At 57.3% G+C, this 18,107-nt stretch overlaps 1 protein-coding gene across 1 annotated transcript in view; it reads right to left on the reverse strand.

Annotated features, from left to right (window-relative positions):
* SRCIN1 (SRC kinase signaling inhibitor 1) overlaps nucleotides 1-18,107 on the reverse strand; it is a 107,610-nt gene that overhangs the window by 21,132 nt on the left and 68,371 nt on the right. Inside the window, exon 8 of the mRNA XM_010585685.1 lies at nucleotides 10,290-10,313. Coding sequence (XP_010583987.1) covers nucleotides 10,290-10,313 — 24 coding nt within the window. The remainder of the gene's footprint in view (nucleotides 1-10,289; nucleotides 10,314-18,107) is intronic.

Genomic DNA, 18,107 nt, shown 5'->3' on the forward strand with positions numbered 1-18,107 from the left:
GTGCAGCTGCCCAAAAGCAAAACAAAAGCTGCCCAAGGCCACGGGACGGCGGTGCGGGAGCTCCAGCCCCAGCTGGCACTGTGGGTGGGAAAGGTGTGGAGCAGCTCACTTTTGGGAGGACAGAGCTGTGGCCGATGGGGTGATGAGCACCAGGCTCAGGGTGACTGCAGCCTGCCCTGGGGAAGAAACCTGCTCGCTATCTGCCAGGGAGAGGTTTGAAGCCCCTGGGAGCCTCCTGTGTGCTAGAGCGGAGGAAATCTCGCTGGTGCAGAAGCACCGGCGAAGCTTCGCAAGCTGGGAGTGCATCATGGGTGCTATTTTGGTGGTTTTCCCAGTGAAAACCCACTCACAAAGCACCCGGCTCCCCCCAGGTCCCTCCTGAGGAAGGCAGCGGGAACATCCCCCCACGCCGGCGGGGACAGGAGCATCCCCAGCCCCTCCGCACCTCCCTGGGAGTCTTATATAAAAGAGGTGGGATGGGGAACGAAGGGAGACTTGGGGGCTTTTGTCTTTTATCTCGTCAGAGCTAAAAAAAGATACAATTAAGCGATTCTTTTAGCTCCTAAAACTCCAAACAATCCCTTTACTGTCAGTGCTGAAGCAGCTTCATTATATTTGCCTGGCTAGGTAAGGATTCTTCTCTCCTCCTTCTCTCCCCCTCCCTTCTTCTTGTCCCCATCCTTCCCTCCCTTCTTCCATACCCCTCTCCCCTCTCCAATATTACCCTCCCCGGCTTTGCAGGCTGAATGCTCAGGGCTGGATGGAGGGAAGGAGCCGAGGTGCCAGCGGTGTTGGGGGACCCGGGAGAGGAGCAGGGCTGTCCCTCTGGATCTGGCGGTGATGGGCACCACAGTTATCCCACAGGAGTAGGGACAAGCAGCGGAGCTGCTCGGTCTCGATGGAGAGCTGAGATGGCTGCAGGGAAGAGTGGGAGAGTTTAGGAGAGGAGCAGAGGGACCAGGGGCACAGAGAAAGGTGGCAGAAGGAGTTTGGAGGGAGCAGAGCTGGGAGAGCTGGGGCAAAGAAGCAGCTCTGGACCTCCCACAGGGCACTTTAAAGAAGAAAAGAGAAAAAAAAAAAAAAAAAAAAAAAAAAAAATGTGTGGAAAAGGATCCTGCCCCGGGACAGAGCAGGGCACTCTGCAGCTGTTCCCATGCAAAACTCAAAGCCACCGGAGCTCATTAATATTTCCACTCACTTCCTAAGACAGGCAGCAAGCCTGACCCTGCAAAGGGACCCTCAGAGATGGAGCAGAGGTTTTGTCACAGCGGAGACAGTCGAACCTCCGCCAGCACCTCGCTCCTACCCACAGCGGGCTCCAAGGGCAGTGTCGGACTTGACCCGAGAAGAAAGCAGCCATTTCAGGCCCGTTTCTGCCCGACCCCTCTGTACATCACACACACCAGAACTCAGCAACCTGCGGTGCTCGGGGGTGTTTCAGCCATGGTAAGAATATTATTTGCAACAAGGAGACCGGGCAGTAGAGGGGGGGGGTCCCGACCACATGGCTCCTCTTCCCTCTTCCTCTTCCCAGCTCAGCCCAAGCTCTGCAGCCTGTCCTGGCAGAGAGGCCAGCCCCTCTTCCCTCCCAAAAACCAGTTGAGACAACCAGAACACAGCCCACAAGCACCGATACAGACCTGTACTCGCAGCTGGGAAAGATAAGCCCTCGCCGTGCTAATGCCACAGGCAGCGTCTGGCCCCGAGCTCAGCCTCTCCCCAGGATCCCAGTATCACCAGGCGAAGCAGCCCAGGCTGCGCTGGGCAGCTGCTGCAAGGGTTGGGTCCAGCGGCAGCCCCCAGACCCCCCCAGTTCACGCTCCATCCTGCCCCATTGGCAGGGACGATGCACTGGAGCGCGTTGGGGCTGGCCAGGCATCGCCCTTGGACGGGTGGATGGAGCCCTGCAAAGGTCCTGGGCAGCCGCGATGCTCTGCCACGCTGCCACTTTCCCAACTCCCATCTGTTTGCATCTCTTCTGCCGCGCCGCATGATGGGGATAAAGGCGAAGGCCCCCTAAAATCCACTCCGGCCAGCTTGGGAAACAGCTGGCATGGAGCTGGCAAGGCCAGCCCTGGGCAAAGCAACGCAACCAGTTATTTACCAAGTACATAAAACCCAGCTCCAGCCCCTGGTTGGACACTGATCTGGATTAATTCCTCATAATCCCCCTCTCATCATTTAATCCAGCATCTGACTACAGGTCCCATCTGGTGGTGTGCTGAGCTATCAGGATGGGTACTGGAGCTCAGCATCCCGATGGTCCAGGCTGTGCTGGAGATGAGGAGACCCCACCAGCCTCCAGCTGCAAAGCCGGGAGCGGGGAAGGATGTTTTGGCATCTCTGCTGTGCCGATGCTCAAGCCATCGCTGAGCTGGGACTCACCCCAGGTTCTTGCTGTGGGACCGGGGTGAGCTGCCACAGCTTTCTGTGCCATCTCCTGGCACAGCATCCCTTGGAGCTGGTGCTGGGAGTAGCCATGGGAGAGGGCAACAGGACCCCTCACATGGGGCTCCCACCTGATGCTTCTTGGACCCTTGCTGTCCATCCCTCTTCTCCACCCCTGCCTCTGTCTCCCTATCTAGAAACAAAAAAAAAGAATAAAAATATCTATTTCTCTCAGCCATTGCCTGCATCCCTACCCCTGCCTGTGTGCACATCCCAGCCTGGTGCCTGAGGCCTCCTCCCCTGAATTCCCAGGCTTTGGCTCACTGGAGCTAGAAGGGACCATCCCTCCTGGCAGCGCAGGGACCGCGACACCGCAGCGCAGTCTCCGCAGGGCAGGGCCAGCGTGCCGGCAGCTGGATGGGACAGTCAATATTTACAAGCCAGAGCTGAAGGGGACATCTCTGAAAGCCTGGTCCAGGCCACTGCTCCCAGCCCGCGCCATTGCCTGGGTAAATGGATCTCAGAAACAAAGGGTTGGGGAAAAAACAGCGGACACAGCCCATTCACCTTCCCCACACCTGGAAAAGCCTTTCCATGGATATTGCAGGTGTAACTCCCATCCCCAAACACACAGGCTCAGAGCCGCTTCAGTGGACTGCTGTGGGACAGCCGAGCCTCCTCCATCCCATCCTTTAGAAAAATGTGTCTGTGCTGAGGGAGCTCGATGGGGAAAGACTCTCCCTGCAGAGCTGGGGATGCTCCCAATGCCTGGGTGCTGGAAAAGTGGAGGATGCACCAAAGGGGGCTGGGGACCCCAGCTCCACTGGGACCCCACCTGGGTGAGCGGTCCCTTAGGGTGTGCAGGGAAATGGGGCCGGAGCCTCGGCGGCTCGAGTCTGCGCTGCCAGCGAGGGTCAGCAGTGAATAAAGCTGTTAGCAAAGCTGGGAGAAAAACAACATCTGTCCCTCCTGCAGCTCTGCTTCTGTCAACATTTCCAAGGAAAATTTTAATTGAAATTTGAAACTTTTTTTTTTTTTTGAAGCAGCTCTGAGAGCTGTTAAAGAAACAGATGCAGGGGAAGGAGGGAGGGATTTCCAGATACCTGTCCTGCCATGTTACCCCCCATTTCTCTGCCAGCCTGACCCCATCACAACATCACTGGAGGGTTTCAGCCAGGCCAACCTGGTTCCACCTCTTTGCTTGGGGTCATTGAGCCCAGGGCTCAGCAAAGTAGTGCCTGCCTTTCCCTCCCTCTGAGATGTTGGGATAAGACCCCACCACCTCGGTCCCCTCCTGGGCCCCAGTAATGGCTGGAGGGGCTCCTGCGGAGGGGAGGGCTGTGCTGTTAGTGCCCCGGGGTGTGGGACAGTGGAGCTTTGCAAAAATTAATTCCAGTTGGTGTCTGGAGAACTCCTTTGAGACTCCCCAGCCTGCCCAGCTCTCACCGTCAGGAGCCTCGTCACCACCCGAAGCAGCTCTGACCCCTCTGCAAACAAACCGATGCCAGCGCATCACAAACCGCTCCATTCATTCATTCATTTCTAATGAACTCCACTCAACCTTAATTATTGATGCTCCCAGAGAGTGAGTCAGCGAAGAGCTGCCGGCTGTTTTGTAAGAGGAGCAGAGCCCAGGTAAGGGGACACTTCCCCAGCAGATGCCTCCTTACCTCGAGTCTGGCTGCAAATCCCTCCCAGGGAGCATCCCTGACCAGAACGCAGCATCCCTGACCAGGATACAGCATCCTCGGCACCTGGGCATCACCTCACCAGCCTTCCCAGCCCGGGTATCAGCTCTGGAGTTTCAAACCAGCTTCGGAGAGGGTAGCCCAGCTGTCCCAGTACTGCATGCACAGGGCTGTGGTGCCACTCTCCTCCCACACGTCCCAGCTCAGGTGCTTGATCTCAGCGAGCAGGGGCTGAGCAGATGCAACTGAACCCCTCCGCATCCTTGTGCAGCGTTTCACACCAGCTCCACCAGCCAGGAGCACTGAACTTCAGCAAAGCATCCATGCAGGGAAGGACTTCCAGTAGTCCAGCTCCTGCCTCCCAAGATGGAGAAGCCAGGAGATGCCCAGCTGGGAAGAAAAGGAGGACAATCTGGAGATAACTGGGGCTGCAGCATCAAAGGTGGAAGAAATGAGAGGCTTCGGGTGCTCTGAGCATCATATACTACACGTCTTCCCCATCCAAGAGGGTTGTGGCTTCTCCATCCCCCTCCACCGGCCCCCACCCCTCTCACCCTGCCTCGGTCTCGACGCCAAATTAAAAGCGTACCGCTCACGGCAGCAATAATTCATCCAGTGTCTAATGCTCAACATTTTGTCAGGATTATCCTGATTAACCCAGAATTAATCCTGATCTCAATGTTAACAGGATTAGCGTTAAAATCGGATTAGTTTTTTAAACCAGACCCCTTGACTAAAGAAAGGGGCCTTCCCCACCAGATGTGCACAGCCTGCTACTGGCAGCCAGATGTGAGCAGGAGCCGGGCAGGAGCTCGCTACACTGCGATGGGTCCCACGCGTGGGTGAAACGGGGTACCCCTACAGCGAGCATCTCCGTGACACCAGCATCCATCGCTCCTGCTCTGCAAAGCACACGAGCTGCCCGGCCCTCTGAAGGTGATGAGCAGGAGCCCAACACTCAGATGTCGTGTTTCCAAGCAGAAAACACTCTTTTGCCCTCAGACATGGCCCAGCCACCTCTGCGGGGGACGCGGGTGGCTGCTTGCCCCCTCTCTGCATTTTTTCCCCTTCCTGCTGGCACCAACAGCCTCCCGCCTTCGCCTGCCTGATGAATATTTAAAAGCCTGGATCCTCTGCAGCCTCATGAATATTGACGGCTGCTGGTTGCCCGCCACGGTGGTGGTCCCTCTGCATCCCTCTCCGGGCACGGACAGCAGGGTCGGCAGCGGCAGGGTCGGCATCAGCGGGGTTTGTCGGCAGCACCTGCCCGGCGGAGGGGATCGGGGTGCCTGCGCGGGAGAAGGCACCTCCAAGGGCTGTCCCCGCCGCACCGCACCTGAGGACTCTGCGCTCAGTCCCCAAAACGCTTGCTTTCTTCCCAAAAGTGCAGGGGTGGAGCAGTCTCCCTGCTGGCAGTGGAGCAGCAGAAGGTCCTGGCACCCAGGGCAGGGCTGGAGCTGGGACCACCCATGGGTGGGGGGACACGCCGTGCCTACTCATCCTCATCTCCTGGCGCCGGGTGCAACCTTGGCTTGCACAGGGAGGATAATCATTAACCTCCCAGCAAAGGTAGCCGGCCTGTTGTTCCTGGAGTTGTTTTCCCATAACTCAACCAGGCATGTCCAGTCTGGCATCCGTGGGGAGAGGAGCATCCCTGCCGTGAGACCCTGGACAAATGTAAGCGGCGGGGGTGTCCAGAAACAGGCTTGGTCCAGCACCTCCCCTGAGGCTGAGGTGGTCCCGGGAGATGGATTATGGTGAGGTATGTGGCAGGAGGTATTTTTGGGGGTGAGGGTGCCTGTCCTGCCTCCACCCCTGCTACCTCGAGCCTGCGTGGACGTTCGCCCCAGCCATCCCCTTCCTCGCTGGGGCTGAGCGGCGGCCGCGTTCAATCCCCGCTCTCTGGCGATGCTGCCTTGTGTGACAGCATCTTCCAAAAATAAGCAAATTACTGCATCCTTCAGGGATGCTGGCGGATGGGAAGCAAAGCCAAGTGTGAGAAAGCAGCAGAAAGGGGATGGGGGGAGAAGGGACAAGCCCTTGCTGGGCTGAAGCCACCACGGGAGGGGAGCCGGTACAGGCTGCAAACCGGCGGGGACACTCGGGTTAGCAGCATTAGTGACGGGGACTTCACAGTGACAGGTGACAAGGCTCAGCTCTTTGGCATCTAAGGCATGATTTGCTTTAGCAGCTGTATACAGGGAGGCTGGGCTCTGGTTAAACATGTGCGGGTGCCTCTTGGGAAAAAGGCTCGGAGAGGTTGGTTTGAAGTGCAAGAAAAGAAAACCAACTTCATCAGCAACAGCTGCAGGTAAACAGCCCCAAATCTGGGACACCAGCCCACACACTGCTGCAGGTCGTGCGGCTGCACCTCCCCTGGGTACTCTCAAACAAGTCACCTAGTCCCACCGCACCTCAGTTTCCCCATTCCTACACTAAGGACGCTACCCTCCATCCCTGCTGCGATAATAAATAGTGACAACACCCAGGATCAACAGATAACTGAGCACCAGAAAGCATGGACAGGTCAGAAAACCAGCAAGTGCCCCAAAAGCAGAGCAAGGAGGAGGTGGGAGCAGGCGCTCAGCAGCTGCTCTCTCCTCTCGGGTACACCCCAACGCCTTCTTCCCGCGAGCAATAAAATATTACGCAGCAAACGCCGGTCCCCGAGGAACGCGGCGGACGCCAAGGCCACGGGGAGGGCACGGGGAGGAGGGCTGGTGCAGGAGCAGCAGGATTACAGGAGCTAAGCCTGCCTGGTATTTGCTCGTCTCCTGCAAGTAAATACTGCTGCCTGCCTACAATACCAGCTGGGCAAGCGCCTCGAGTCCCCGGCCTGCTGGTGAGATGGAAATGGCTCCTGCTAACGAAACGAGAGGCTCCCAGAAAGCCCCGTGTCCTGGCCGTGCCGCCACAGCCCGAAGCCCCGATCAAGCCATCGACCGCTGCTGGAGCAGGAGCTGTGCAATTAGAGCCCGATGTGGGTGACGCGGCCCCAGACACTTGTTTTAAAGACAACTGCGTCCTGCCCCCCGCGCTTTCTCCCTTCCACATCCTAGTCATTTTTTTCCCCGCTAGCTTTTGCTTTAGTCCCTTTGATGTTCTTTTAAAGTCCTGGCACCAAAGGAGCTCTTCCGAGGCTCTGCCTTCGGTTTTCCCCATTCCTCCTCCAGCTGACAAGTGACAGCAAGGAGCCAGCCCACCCCTTGCATTAGCACAGCAGGAGCCCCCAGCCCTCGGTACTGCCTCCCCGCTCTCTGCAGCGAAGCCCCCTCCCCGCTGCATCCCTGGGGAGGGATTTGCTCCCCGGCCAGATCCAGGGATATGTCCCTGGAGCCCCCAAGCCCTGCAAACCATGGGGCTGAGATGCTCCTGCCCAGGAGAGGCTGATTCCCAGAACGTGGTTTTGAGTCACCCCAGAACATCAGGGATGGTGGCCGTGAGCTGGGATGTGGTTTAGGTGATGGGAAGGCGAGGGGGTACCAGGCTGGCCTGGCTGAGGGACTCGGGCATCTGCCTGGGGACTCGGGGACCGGCAGCAGCGTGACAATGGCCACGGAGTGGCTGGATCGATGGCTCCGTGCGGGCACACAGCCCGAGCCAGCTGGTGGGAAGGGACGTTCGTGAGCTGAGCGGGGCTGGCTCAGTCTAGAAGCGAGTGCAGAAATCCCAGGGATGCGCTGGGGCACGGGGCAGGAGGATGGAGCAGGGCGGAGGGCAGAGGCAGCGGCAGGACCCGCAGACACGAGGGGGATGCGGAGGATGAAACGGCTTGGGGACAAGGCGATCTCCTGGACCCCTCTCTGCCATGACAGCACCGCCACCGACATACAAGAGCATCTGCCCATCTCCAGCGCTAAGCCTGACAAACACAGCCATGCAGGGCCCCCCCTTCCCCCCAAAGCCCACGCCTGGAGAGCCCCAAATCGCTGCCAGCACCTGCCCATTGCCTGTCCCCAGGCAGATGGGGCATGCCAGGGCAGGACGACAGCAGGTCCTGCCCTGGGAGCCCGTCCCTGGGTGTCCCTAGGAATTTGGCACAGCCATTCCCACCATCCGATCCCCTCCATCCCTCATCAGTTGGGTCTCTGGCCACGGCCCACCCCCCCTTTTTGGCCGAGGGATGGAAAAGGGCTGGCTCTGCACCCCCAGCAGCGGAGGGTGTCAGCTGGACGCCGACAGGGAACCTGAAGGTTGATGAAAGTTTTATTTTGGGGAGCGAGCAGGGGGGGTGGGAGGCGGCTTTCCCAGCTGAAGGCCAAGCCTGCAGCTACAGAAGACCCCAGGGGACGCAGGTGGCTGCAGTGGCCTCGAGGAAGCCCCCAGCACCTGCTTGCCAGGATCAGCCTCCCCGCAGGGCTCTCCCCGTGACAAGCCATCCCCAGCTGCCTCTGGCTCATGCCCCACTTGGTAGCAGGGTCAGGCAGCTGGGGGCCTCCCTTGGCGGGGAAGCAGAGGGTGATTTAACCCGTAATGAGTTTCCACAGCTGATACAGCCAGGGAAGATGCTCTGCTTGCGATGCAAAATACTTCCAGGCTCGGGTGGAAAAATATGTAGTTACAGAAAACGCACCCTCTGTGGCTGCAAAACCCCTGCCGCTGCCGAGGAGGACCCCTCTGGGGTGGGTGGGCCCCTAAAGTTTGTCCCCATTTTATTTCTTGCTCACAAAAAAATGGAAAACAAAACAAAAAAAAAGAAAAAATTGAGGCTTTTGTGCCTTCTCCCCCAGTCCCAGGAATGTCCCCGAGAGCACGTGGCTGAAACCGGCCGGTGAGAACTCAGACAGCTGAACATTCGGGGAGCCGCCGTTCACACGCGTTTTATGCTGCAAGTACTTCAAGAATGAAAACTCGGAACAAGTGCACATATTATGCATTTTACGACTCCTCCGCTCTCCGCTGCCAACCGAGGAAAGCGCCTGTTTTTTCCACAGGAAGAGCAAACCCACCAGGGACAACACGCCAAGGTCATCCAGCAACATGCCTGACCTTGAAGTGTTGCCACCGCATCCCTGGGCGAGGAGGAGGGAGGAAGGGGAGTTGCGATGACATGCGTACTTCACCCTGCCAGACAATAGGGCAACTGTTTGCAAGGTGCTGGCAGGAATCACCGGGCAGGCACAGACCCTCCGCGCTGCCAGGAGACTCCGCTCAGGGTCCCCTTTGTGTAGCCTGGAAGAGGTGGGTTTAGGCACAAAGATCCCGGTGCAATAAAGCAAACGCTAACGATTTCTCCGTTCTGCCGCTCCCGCAGCAGCCTCCTGACAAACAAGCCGGTACCGTAACGCTCAAGCGACAGAGCAGAGGATGGAGACAGAGATGCGATGGCCAACGTGGGACAGAGCTGCCCCTTCCCCTCCCGCAGGGCTCGACACCATCAGCCGAACAAATAACTTTGCTGTCTGGTCTAAAAATCCCTCGACATGCCAAACACAGGCCGGTCTCTGGGGTCCGGCATGGCATTTGCATTGGAAAGCCCGTTCCTTCTCCTTCTCCGCCAACCCCACCTCCTGCAAGATGCCGGCAGAGCCCAGCTTTAGGGAGCGGGACGCCAGCAACCCCCCCCCACATCCCGAGAGCATCTCCTGCCCATCAGTGTGGGATCAGCCTGGGCTCTCCGGGGAACCGGGAGCTCGGGAGAGGGAGATGAGGAGCCCAACGGGGAAAGCGGTGCTGGGCAAACAGTCAAGTGCAGATAAGCGACCGACACGCCGCGCGATGGGAAGCTCAGCGGGGTCACCGACTGGAGGGACAGGCTCTGCTCAGCAGCTCTCCCCCTCCTCCAAGGAGGAGGCTGGAAATCAGAGCAACCCTTGTATCTCTGCCTGGGAGCAGGCACCTGGATGGAGTTCTGCAGGTGGACTTCGGAGCCCATCCTGAATAGGGTATTTTCTGCCCTTTTCCCCGAATTAAGGTCTGCTCTGCAATGAAATAACTCTAAAGCAGCAGGATTTGACTGTGGGGTGATAATGGTCTAAATGAGGGCAGGACCCTCAGACAACAGGTTTGTAGCTGCACAACTTGACCCAAAAGCATAAAAGATCCTTCTCATGAGCTTAAACTGCTGCTGAGCTGAGAACAAACTACTTTGGCACAGGAATCCTCAAGAAAAAAACCCGAGCTCCCACCCCCCCTACACAGACACAGAGATGAGGCAAGAGTGGAAAAGTGCATGCATTTCAAACAGAAGCATGAAAAATCAGAAATACTGACCTTAAAGCTCCAGTAGTTGGGTTGCTAACAAAAAATAAAACAACAAAACAAAAGAAAACAAAAAATACCATTAAGATTCTGGTTTGACTTTTGTTTTCCTTTTGAGAATTGTTGACTTTAAACTGCAACATTAAACCTGCTCTCATTTCTGCTTAAGGTCCCCTCCCAATGGGTTGCTTAAGTTTCATGCTGCTAAGGGCTGGCGAAAGGGAAGCAGTATCATGCAAGCAGGCAGGGACGGTGATGGGTATTGAATGCAGACCAGGGTGCAAGGTAACTGAAGCAGAGCAAAGGGGGGAGCAGGATGGCAGCCCAGCATCACTACTGGAGTTACTGGGATGCCCACACTGTCCTGGCATGTGCTGATCAGACTGCTACCCTGGGAGTCAGTGCTGGAAGCCAGAATAATTTTCATTTTTAAAGGTATCTTCCAATCCCCCCTCTTTGCCCCTGCTACCTCCCTCTGTTGCTTCTCCGCAGCGTTTCCACCGGTGTCAAGCCGATGTGCTACAGTGCATGACAGGAGCTGGCATTGCTTACAGCCCAGCAAGCTGGAGAGCTCGGGAGCTTTCTTCTCCCAAACCACCCACTGATAATCACCAGTGGGAGATTGCACCGAAAATCCCGAGGATGCTCGGAGCTGCGGCTCACTGCAATACCCACCGTCGGGCAGCGGAGCGGCTCGTGGCTTAGAGACTTGAGACCCTCTCCCAGGGCAGCACCGGGCTCGCACAGCCAGGACGGGGCTGCAGGAGCCCAGCGAGTCCTCAGAGGACGACGCGAGGACCGAGAACACGCCAGGGCCGAGCATCCCCAACACGCCGTGCTGCCGGACGGGGACGGGCGAGCTCCCCGCTGCTGCGGGCGAAGCGAAGGGCTTCAGAGCAGGGCATGCGCTTGGCACAGCAGCATGGCGAGCAGCTTCATCCCACCCCGGGGCTGGGCCCCTAATGCCCACCCAGCCCGGGCAGCAGCACCCCAAGACTGTGTTTGAGGATGCAGCAGGAGGGAAGTTAGATCTAGTGACAAGAAGCGTGATCCACCTTGCTGGAGGGGGAAGCATTTGGAAGGGGAAGCATTTTGATATCACCGAGATGTGCAGATAATGGGTGGGGTGGGAGAAATGAGTACAGAGCAGCTTTTGTCCCAACAGTCTTTTTATTGGGACCAAAGTTCTTGACTGCTCTTTTCTCCCTTCTCACACCTGCCTATCACCTTGCTTTTTTACAGCATTTATTTCCCCACCAAAATCACGGTGGCTGCAAACCTGGTTTGTTACTTAGAGGATGATTTTTTTGCATTATTATTATTATTATTTCAAATAGGAAGCAAGCTCCCACACCAAGCTCCCAGTCCCCATCAGTCCCTGCAATGCCCGGTGGCTGCCAAGGAGTCTCCTACCACAGGGCTTTAGGAGCAGAGGAAGAAGTTGCAATAACATTAGACCATCGTGGAGTATTTATCCAAGGACTTTAACAATCCACTAGCAGATTTGCTGCTGGGGTATTAACCCTTCTGCTGACAAGGTAAATAGAGGTCTAGTCTATGTATATACACAAATTCACTTGTTAGACTCATCTCAAGTGTCAGCAGGATACTCTTATTCCAATTCAAGATGCAGTTCACATTAATATTCCATAAGACATCAGTAGACCCAAACCAAGTTTTGCCTCAACCAAACGAAAACTGTTTTAAAAGTGATTTAAGTCAAACGAGTGCAGTGTTTTCATGCAGACAAGCCTGAAGGCACAAAGGTCTTTTCCAAGGGCACACCGTGACTCAGAGGCAGAACCAGAAATAGAAGTCCAGAGCCGTGATTACCAGGCACTATTAGATAACAACCGGCAGGATCCAAGCCTATCCTGGGCACGTAAAGCTTTTCCAAAACACCAGGAGCTTGAAAGTGAGAAACCACCTCAGAATGCCTTTCGGTACTAAACGAAGCCATCCATCCTATCTAGCAATTAACACGCCAGCTGCACCAGCAGTTCTTTGCAGCCTGAGCTCCCGGTGCAAGATGCCGGGAGCAAGGCAAAGCTGGCAGCACCGGTACCTGCCCGGCTGTACGTGGGGGCAAAGCCCAAATTGCAGCACTGCCTTGTGTCAAGCCAAAGCATCTGACCCCAGGTAGAAGCTCCTCCTCGGCTAGAGGAGCTGTGGGAAACAAGAGCCCAGCTTGCTGTCTCCGAGAGGTGAGTGGGATTGCATCAGCTCCTGAAGGGTTTTTGACATGCCGTGCCTCGACTGGGGAAACGTCTCGAGTTAAGCTGCGCAGGGCAGCAGTTTTATAACTGCGCTTCTGCTCGGCAGCCTTCATCCAAAGTCCCCAAGGCCAGATTCGGATGCCGCCTCCCGGGAAAGGCTGCGCGAGGGACGTTTCGTAAATCACAGCCCATTTCAAATGGACACGAGTAAATCCTTCATCCCCTTCCCTTGCCAGACTCGCCCCCTCTAGCAGCTGGTTCTCCCCACCTCATCACCAGTACATCCAGTCTAGGAAGGGGACGAGAGACCCCCCCACCCGGGGAGGGCAGGCCAGAGGTGCCTGGTCCCTGGAGGCATGGATATGCTGCCTTCCCACCGAGGGGGTGCTCACCCCCCTCAACTCCTTTGTGTTTTGAATGGCTGCAAAGGGCCTCCCCAATGCGATCGGCCAAATACTCCAAGCACTGCTGGGAAAAGGCTGGGAAAAGTTGTGGCCAAACCAGTCTGTCCCAGTCCCCAAAGGGCCCTGACACAGTGTGTGGTGGAAGGTGACGCTCCTGACTTTTTCCTTCTGTGACTTTTTTTTTCCCCTCCGTGCTCTTTATTTTGCTGTTGAAGACTCTCAGTAATTTTCCTCAGACCTTGATATTACTGATCCTATCTCGTGCCAGCCCTTGGTATGTATTTTATTTATTATTTTAGGATGACTGGACAGGCTTATCACAAAGTCCATAAATTACATCCCCACCGCACACAGCCACTCCACATCAAACTAGCAATGAGCTTGTCTGAACCCCAGGTGCCATGGGAGGGAATCAAGAATATTCTGGAAGCAATTTGGGCTGATTAGCGTGACCCGGAGCACGCACCAGGATGACATAGCACCCATCCTCTCCCAGGTCCCTGGATCCAGCCCCAGAAAAGCCTCTTCGCTGGCAGTGGTGCAGGACCCCCCCCCAAGCAGAACTCTGCCCCAGGCTATGGGCTGGATGGGGGAATAGGGGATGCTCTGCCTGCCCTGCCTGTACCCTGCCGAGAGGCAGGACTGTCCAGGGATGACAATCTGGTGCTGCCTGCCAGGGCCAAGTGGGCGATGGACACCACCACGCAGATCTTTCGGGGGCTCCATCTGTCCTTGCAGGCACCGATGCCGCACCGGCGCTTTGCCCAACCCGTCCTGCCGTTTGCTCATCCTCCCCCCACCCCAAATCTCCCAAAGCAAAGAGGATGTGTTCCCCCAGAACAGGTACCCCACTCTGGGCGCAGGCTGTGCCCAAGGAGATGATAGCCACAGGGGACCATGGTGGCACAAGCATCCACAGCCTTAAATGCAGCCACCTCCCACCAGGTCCCCCAAAACCAGGGGACGGAGCCCGAGCGCTGTGCCCAGCTCCCCTGCGAGCACCACGGCAGCCGGCCAGGCTGGCAAGGGTGGATTTGTACAAAGAGAAGAGAAGAGGAGAGGGCCAAGGTAGAATTAACATATCGCTGGCTCTTCAAAAGCATCAAAGGGAGATAATGGTCTGAGAGAGGATTTGAAGCGACAGCCTTGTTACAACCGATAAAACAGGCAGCTCGCTTGCAGCAGAGCTGTGCAGAAGGTATGAAGAATTACAAAGGCTGAGATTATAATTACAATGAAAGTCATGACCATGATGCTGCAAAATGATGGGCTAACTAGGACTGGGCCCCCCCAAAGCACGGACGTGTGCACACGTGTGCACAGGCGTGCGCTTAGGAGCTGGAGCACACATGCAAGTGCAAAATGGGGGCTGAGATGCTCCTGTGAATCCACAGCCATGTGGGAACCCATGCACACACGAACGCTCGGAGAGATGCACCCGCATAAATACACATGCACACTGCAGAAGAGGAAAACCAGAGCTGGGGGAATGTAGTGAAGAACATTTTGGAGTTAAAAAAGAAAAAAATAGTCTTTGTGATTGTCCCAGGAGAAGCCAGGAGGTAAATGAAATCCAAGTGAGTCACTGCCTTGACCAAGGCAGACTTCCCCTGGTTAGCAATTATAACACAAATCTGTTAGTGATTAACAAGGCAGGACTGAATGCATCCCTCTAAAATGGACAGCAGCAGCGTCCCCAGCACACTCCACCAAAGGGAGAGACAGAGGCAGTTTCACCGGCTTTTTAATTAACTCATTTTCAGGAGTTCCAGTTTCTGATAGAGTTGCCCTCAAGCACAATGTCTTGACAAACAAAAATCTCCTTGAAAAATAACAGTAAAGGGAATTTAATCTGTTTCTCCTTATTAAAGTTTTTTAATGCTTTTCAGCACAAGAGAAACTGAATTGAAGTGGATATAGCAAAATGACAAGATAGAGTTGAATGCAAACAGTAAGTAACCAGACAGAGTGAAGAGCAGCACCGACACTGTGCGTTGCAGATATTGTCATCTGAGGTCTCGCAATTATTGCAAAAGGACCTCTCAAACCCGAGCATCCCAGCACGCAGGAGAGAGACCAGCGCGAGACGAGACGGGATGCAGGAGCGCCGGGGCTCGTTCCCATCATACCTGGGCTCCTAAGGGGCATCAGTGAGTGATCCAACCCAGACCCCACCATGAAAAGGGCACCAAGACGCTTGCTTTGCCGCTCCTCTTTCAGGCACAGGCGTCTTTAGGCAGAGACTTGGGTTTTACTACACCTCTCCCCAGTCCCCAGCCCAAAGAGGCTCTGACGGCCATCAAGAGATGTCACCAGAGATGCCATAGCAGGCTGTCACAGCGACCCGATGGCAGGCATCACCGGCAGACCCCTGGCCTGGCTGCGCTGCTCAAAGTTTGCCCGCAGGACCGCACCATCCCTCTGTCCGCCCACGCACCAGCCTTCTCTCCAGGAGAGGTTCGTCAGCTCTCCAGCAGCAATTACAGCCTTGACCTACAACACAGTGTCTCTGAGGCAGCCCAGGTGATATCAGAGCACAAACGCCTTTGGACATCGGTGGATTTGCGCTCCTGACCCTTACTCAAGCCCCTTCCTTTCCTGATGCCAACACAAAGCAAATCAGCAATGTCTCTTTATAGCAATGCACCCCCAAGCAGCGATGCATCAGGACAAATGCTCTGCTGAGGATCAGCCATGCAACTGCCTGCTTGGGCTTCAAAATCTCCCTTCTGTGGCCTCCACAGGCTTTAAAATCTCCCGTCCGTGGCCTCCACGTCCAAGGTCAGGGACCCCTCTTGTGCTTGCAGGTTCCCGGGGGTCCAGGCTTGGTGCTCAGCACATCCCCAGCCTGCTCAGGATGGGGGGGGGTCCCTGCACCAGCAGAAGCAGGCAGCAGTCACGCACCCCAGCCCAGGGGCCAAGGTCTCCTCCATCCTTCATCCTCCTCCCGGGGTGTGGGGAGGGCGGCCAGGGGAGCAGGGCCAAAGGTTTTTTGGGGGGAAGGCAGGGAAAGCAGGCAGAAGTTGGGCAGATCAGATTGCAGAGTAGCTATGGCAACGGCACGGCGTAGGTGGACCAACACAATAGGGACGGGCAAGGTAAACCCGGCAGCAAGCAGGCAGCGAGCAGCCATCGGCTCCCCACGGCTCACAGCCAGGGACAGCACCGGGGTCCGGCCCCCCGAGAGCTTTGGGGTGACCACCACCCTCCATCAGACACCTCCAAACCCAGAGAAGCTCATCCCTGCAGGCAAAACCCCGAAAAACCCCACGCCAAGGGCGAGGAGGGTCGGATCCTCCGCAGGATCCCCCTGGACCTCTAGGACCTGCGGATCTGTCAGCGCCGCAACCGTCTCCCCGGGGGGCTACGGCAGCCGCGCCCCCCCACGCCACGACCCCTGCGTCCCACCTCAGGGTCCCTTTGGGGGGGGGGGCCCAGCACGGTGGGGGGCAGCTGGTGCCCAGCCAGCAGCAAAGCTGGGGAGGGGGGACAGAGGCAGAGGGCACCGAAACGCAGCCGCTGATGGAGACCGACCTGGACCTGTTCTTCTCCGCTCCCTGCCTAACGCTGCCAGCACCGCCGGAGCCAGGTCTGCATTAGCAGCAGGAATAGAAAAGCTGCCTTTCTGGCTGCTGCAGCTTTTTTGGCGTTCTCTCTCCCAACGCCGCTCAGCGCCAGCCCAGCGCCGTGACACCGGGGGAGGCAGGAGCCCGAGGTCGTCTCGCAAAGACCCCCGAGGCTGCCGGCAAGAAGGAGCCAAATTTGGGTTAGGAACAGCAGGAAACTTCGGGCGGCGGGACAGGGATGGATGCACGCGTTCACGTCGTCGCATCCATGTGTGTGCCGGAGAGGCAGGAATACGCACGTCCCTTCCAGGCTGGCGACCCCGACGGCAGCACCGGCACCGCGCTCCCCTGAACCGCGGCGAGGAACAGGGGAGCGCTGGGAGCCCACGCGTGCCGAGGGGAACACGCCGGGTACATCCCACCTGCCGCCAGGATGGAGTCGGATCCAGTTCCTGATGGGCATCCACCGGGTATCTCGTTAATGCCCTCCCCAGGGCCGGCATCGCTGTCACCAACGTGGCCGTATTTATTACCCACTTCTCAGGGACTTCAAGACCCGCTTCCCCCCTGCTCTGTGCATAAAGCCAAAGGAGAAGTGGGGTGACCCACAGACCTTTGCGTGACTCCCAGCTCCCAGGGACCTGATTCCCATGCAAAATGCGGGCCAGGTCTCTTTTAATCAGCAGGAATTGCTCCCAGTAGGGGAAAAATAAGAGAATCAATAGAGGCAGCTCTGGCTGCAGTCATACGGACACACACACACACGCTTGTTCATGTTACTCCCGACAGCCACGCACGCTCTCCTCCACCATTACAGCAGTTTGCAACGGTTCACAACGCACTCCACCTCTGGAGACCAAGATCAGACCCCGGGAAGAGCAACGAAGGGCCCTGCTTCTCGCTCCCACCGCCCCAGCAAGCTCCTGCCAACCGGTTCACTTCAGGCAGCGTTCCCAAGCCACCATCGCCACCGGTTTTACAAAAGCAGAGCGTCCAGGTCCCCCCCATGCCTTGCCGGTGCGGGGGCACCCCCAGCCCGGCCAAGCACCCCGCGAGGACAAGACGATGCCAACCTCACGCCAAGGCGATGGGCACCTCGCTGTGTGCCCAGCTCCACCGCCTCTCGGGGGGCCGGAGCGAGATGCTGTCAAGCCTCTCCTCCCGTCACGGAGGTCCCGCTGCCCAGTTGGGTATGGAGGGGGGGGTCCTCGTGGTGCCGGCAGGTTCCCCGCGTGGAAGGATGCTCGGCCAAACGAGCTGGAGGCGAAACAAGCCCCCACACGGTGCAGGGATGCTGCGTGCCCAGACCACCATCTGCCCCTCTGCCGGCTGCCCGCTCCGCAGCCCGGGAAGGGGAGAGGGGAGCAGTGTCCCCTGGAGAGGGACGGGGACACGGGTGACGAGGGGGCTGCCCTCTGAAGACGGGGGCTGCACTGCCGGGGGCTTGGCGCGGGCACCGCCGGGGGCTTGGCATGGCCCTATGTGCAACCGGGGAAGGGGGTGCCCACAGGGCCCCCCCCCAGCTGCTGCACCAAAGGGCAACGCAGGGACGATGGCACCCACGAACAGTCCCCCCCTCCCTGCTGGGAGCCTGGGGGGACCCCCAGGGAAGGGGAATGTAGGGGGGCTGGAGGGAAAGGGGGG

The sequence above is a fragment of the Haliaeetus leucocephalus genome, unplaced genomic scaffold (assembly GCF_000737465.1).
Source record: "Haliaeetus leucocephalus isolate CR32 unplaced genomic scaffold, Haliaeetus_leucocephalus-4.0 Scaffold110, whole genome shotgun sequence".
In the NCBI taxonomy this organism is placed as follows: domain Eukaryota; kingdom Metazoa; phylum Chordata; class Aves; order Accipitriformes; family Accipitridae; genus Haliaeetus; species Haliaeetus leucocephalus.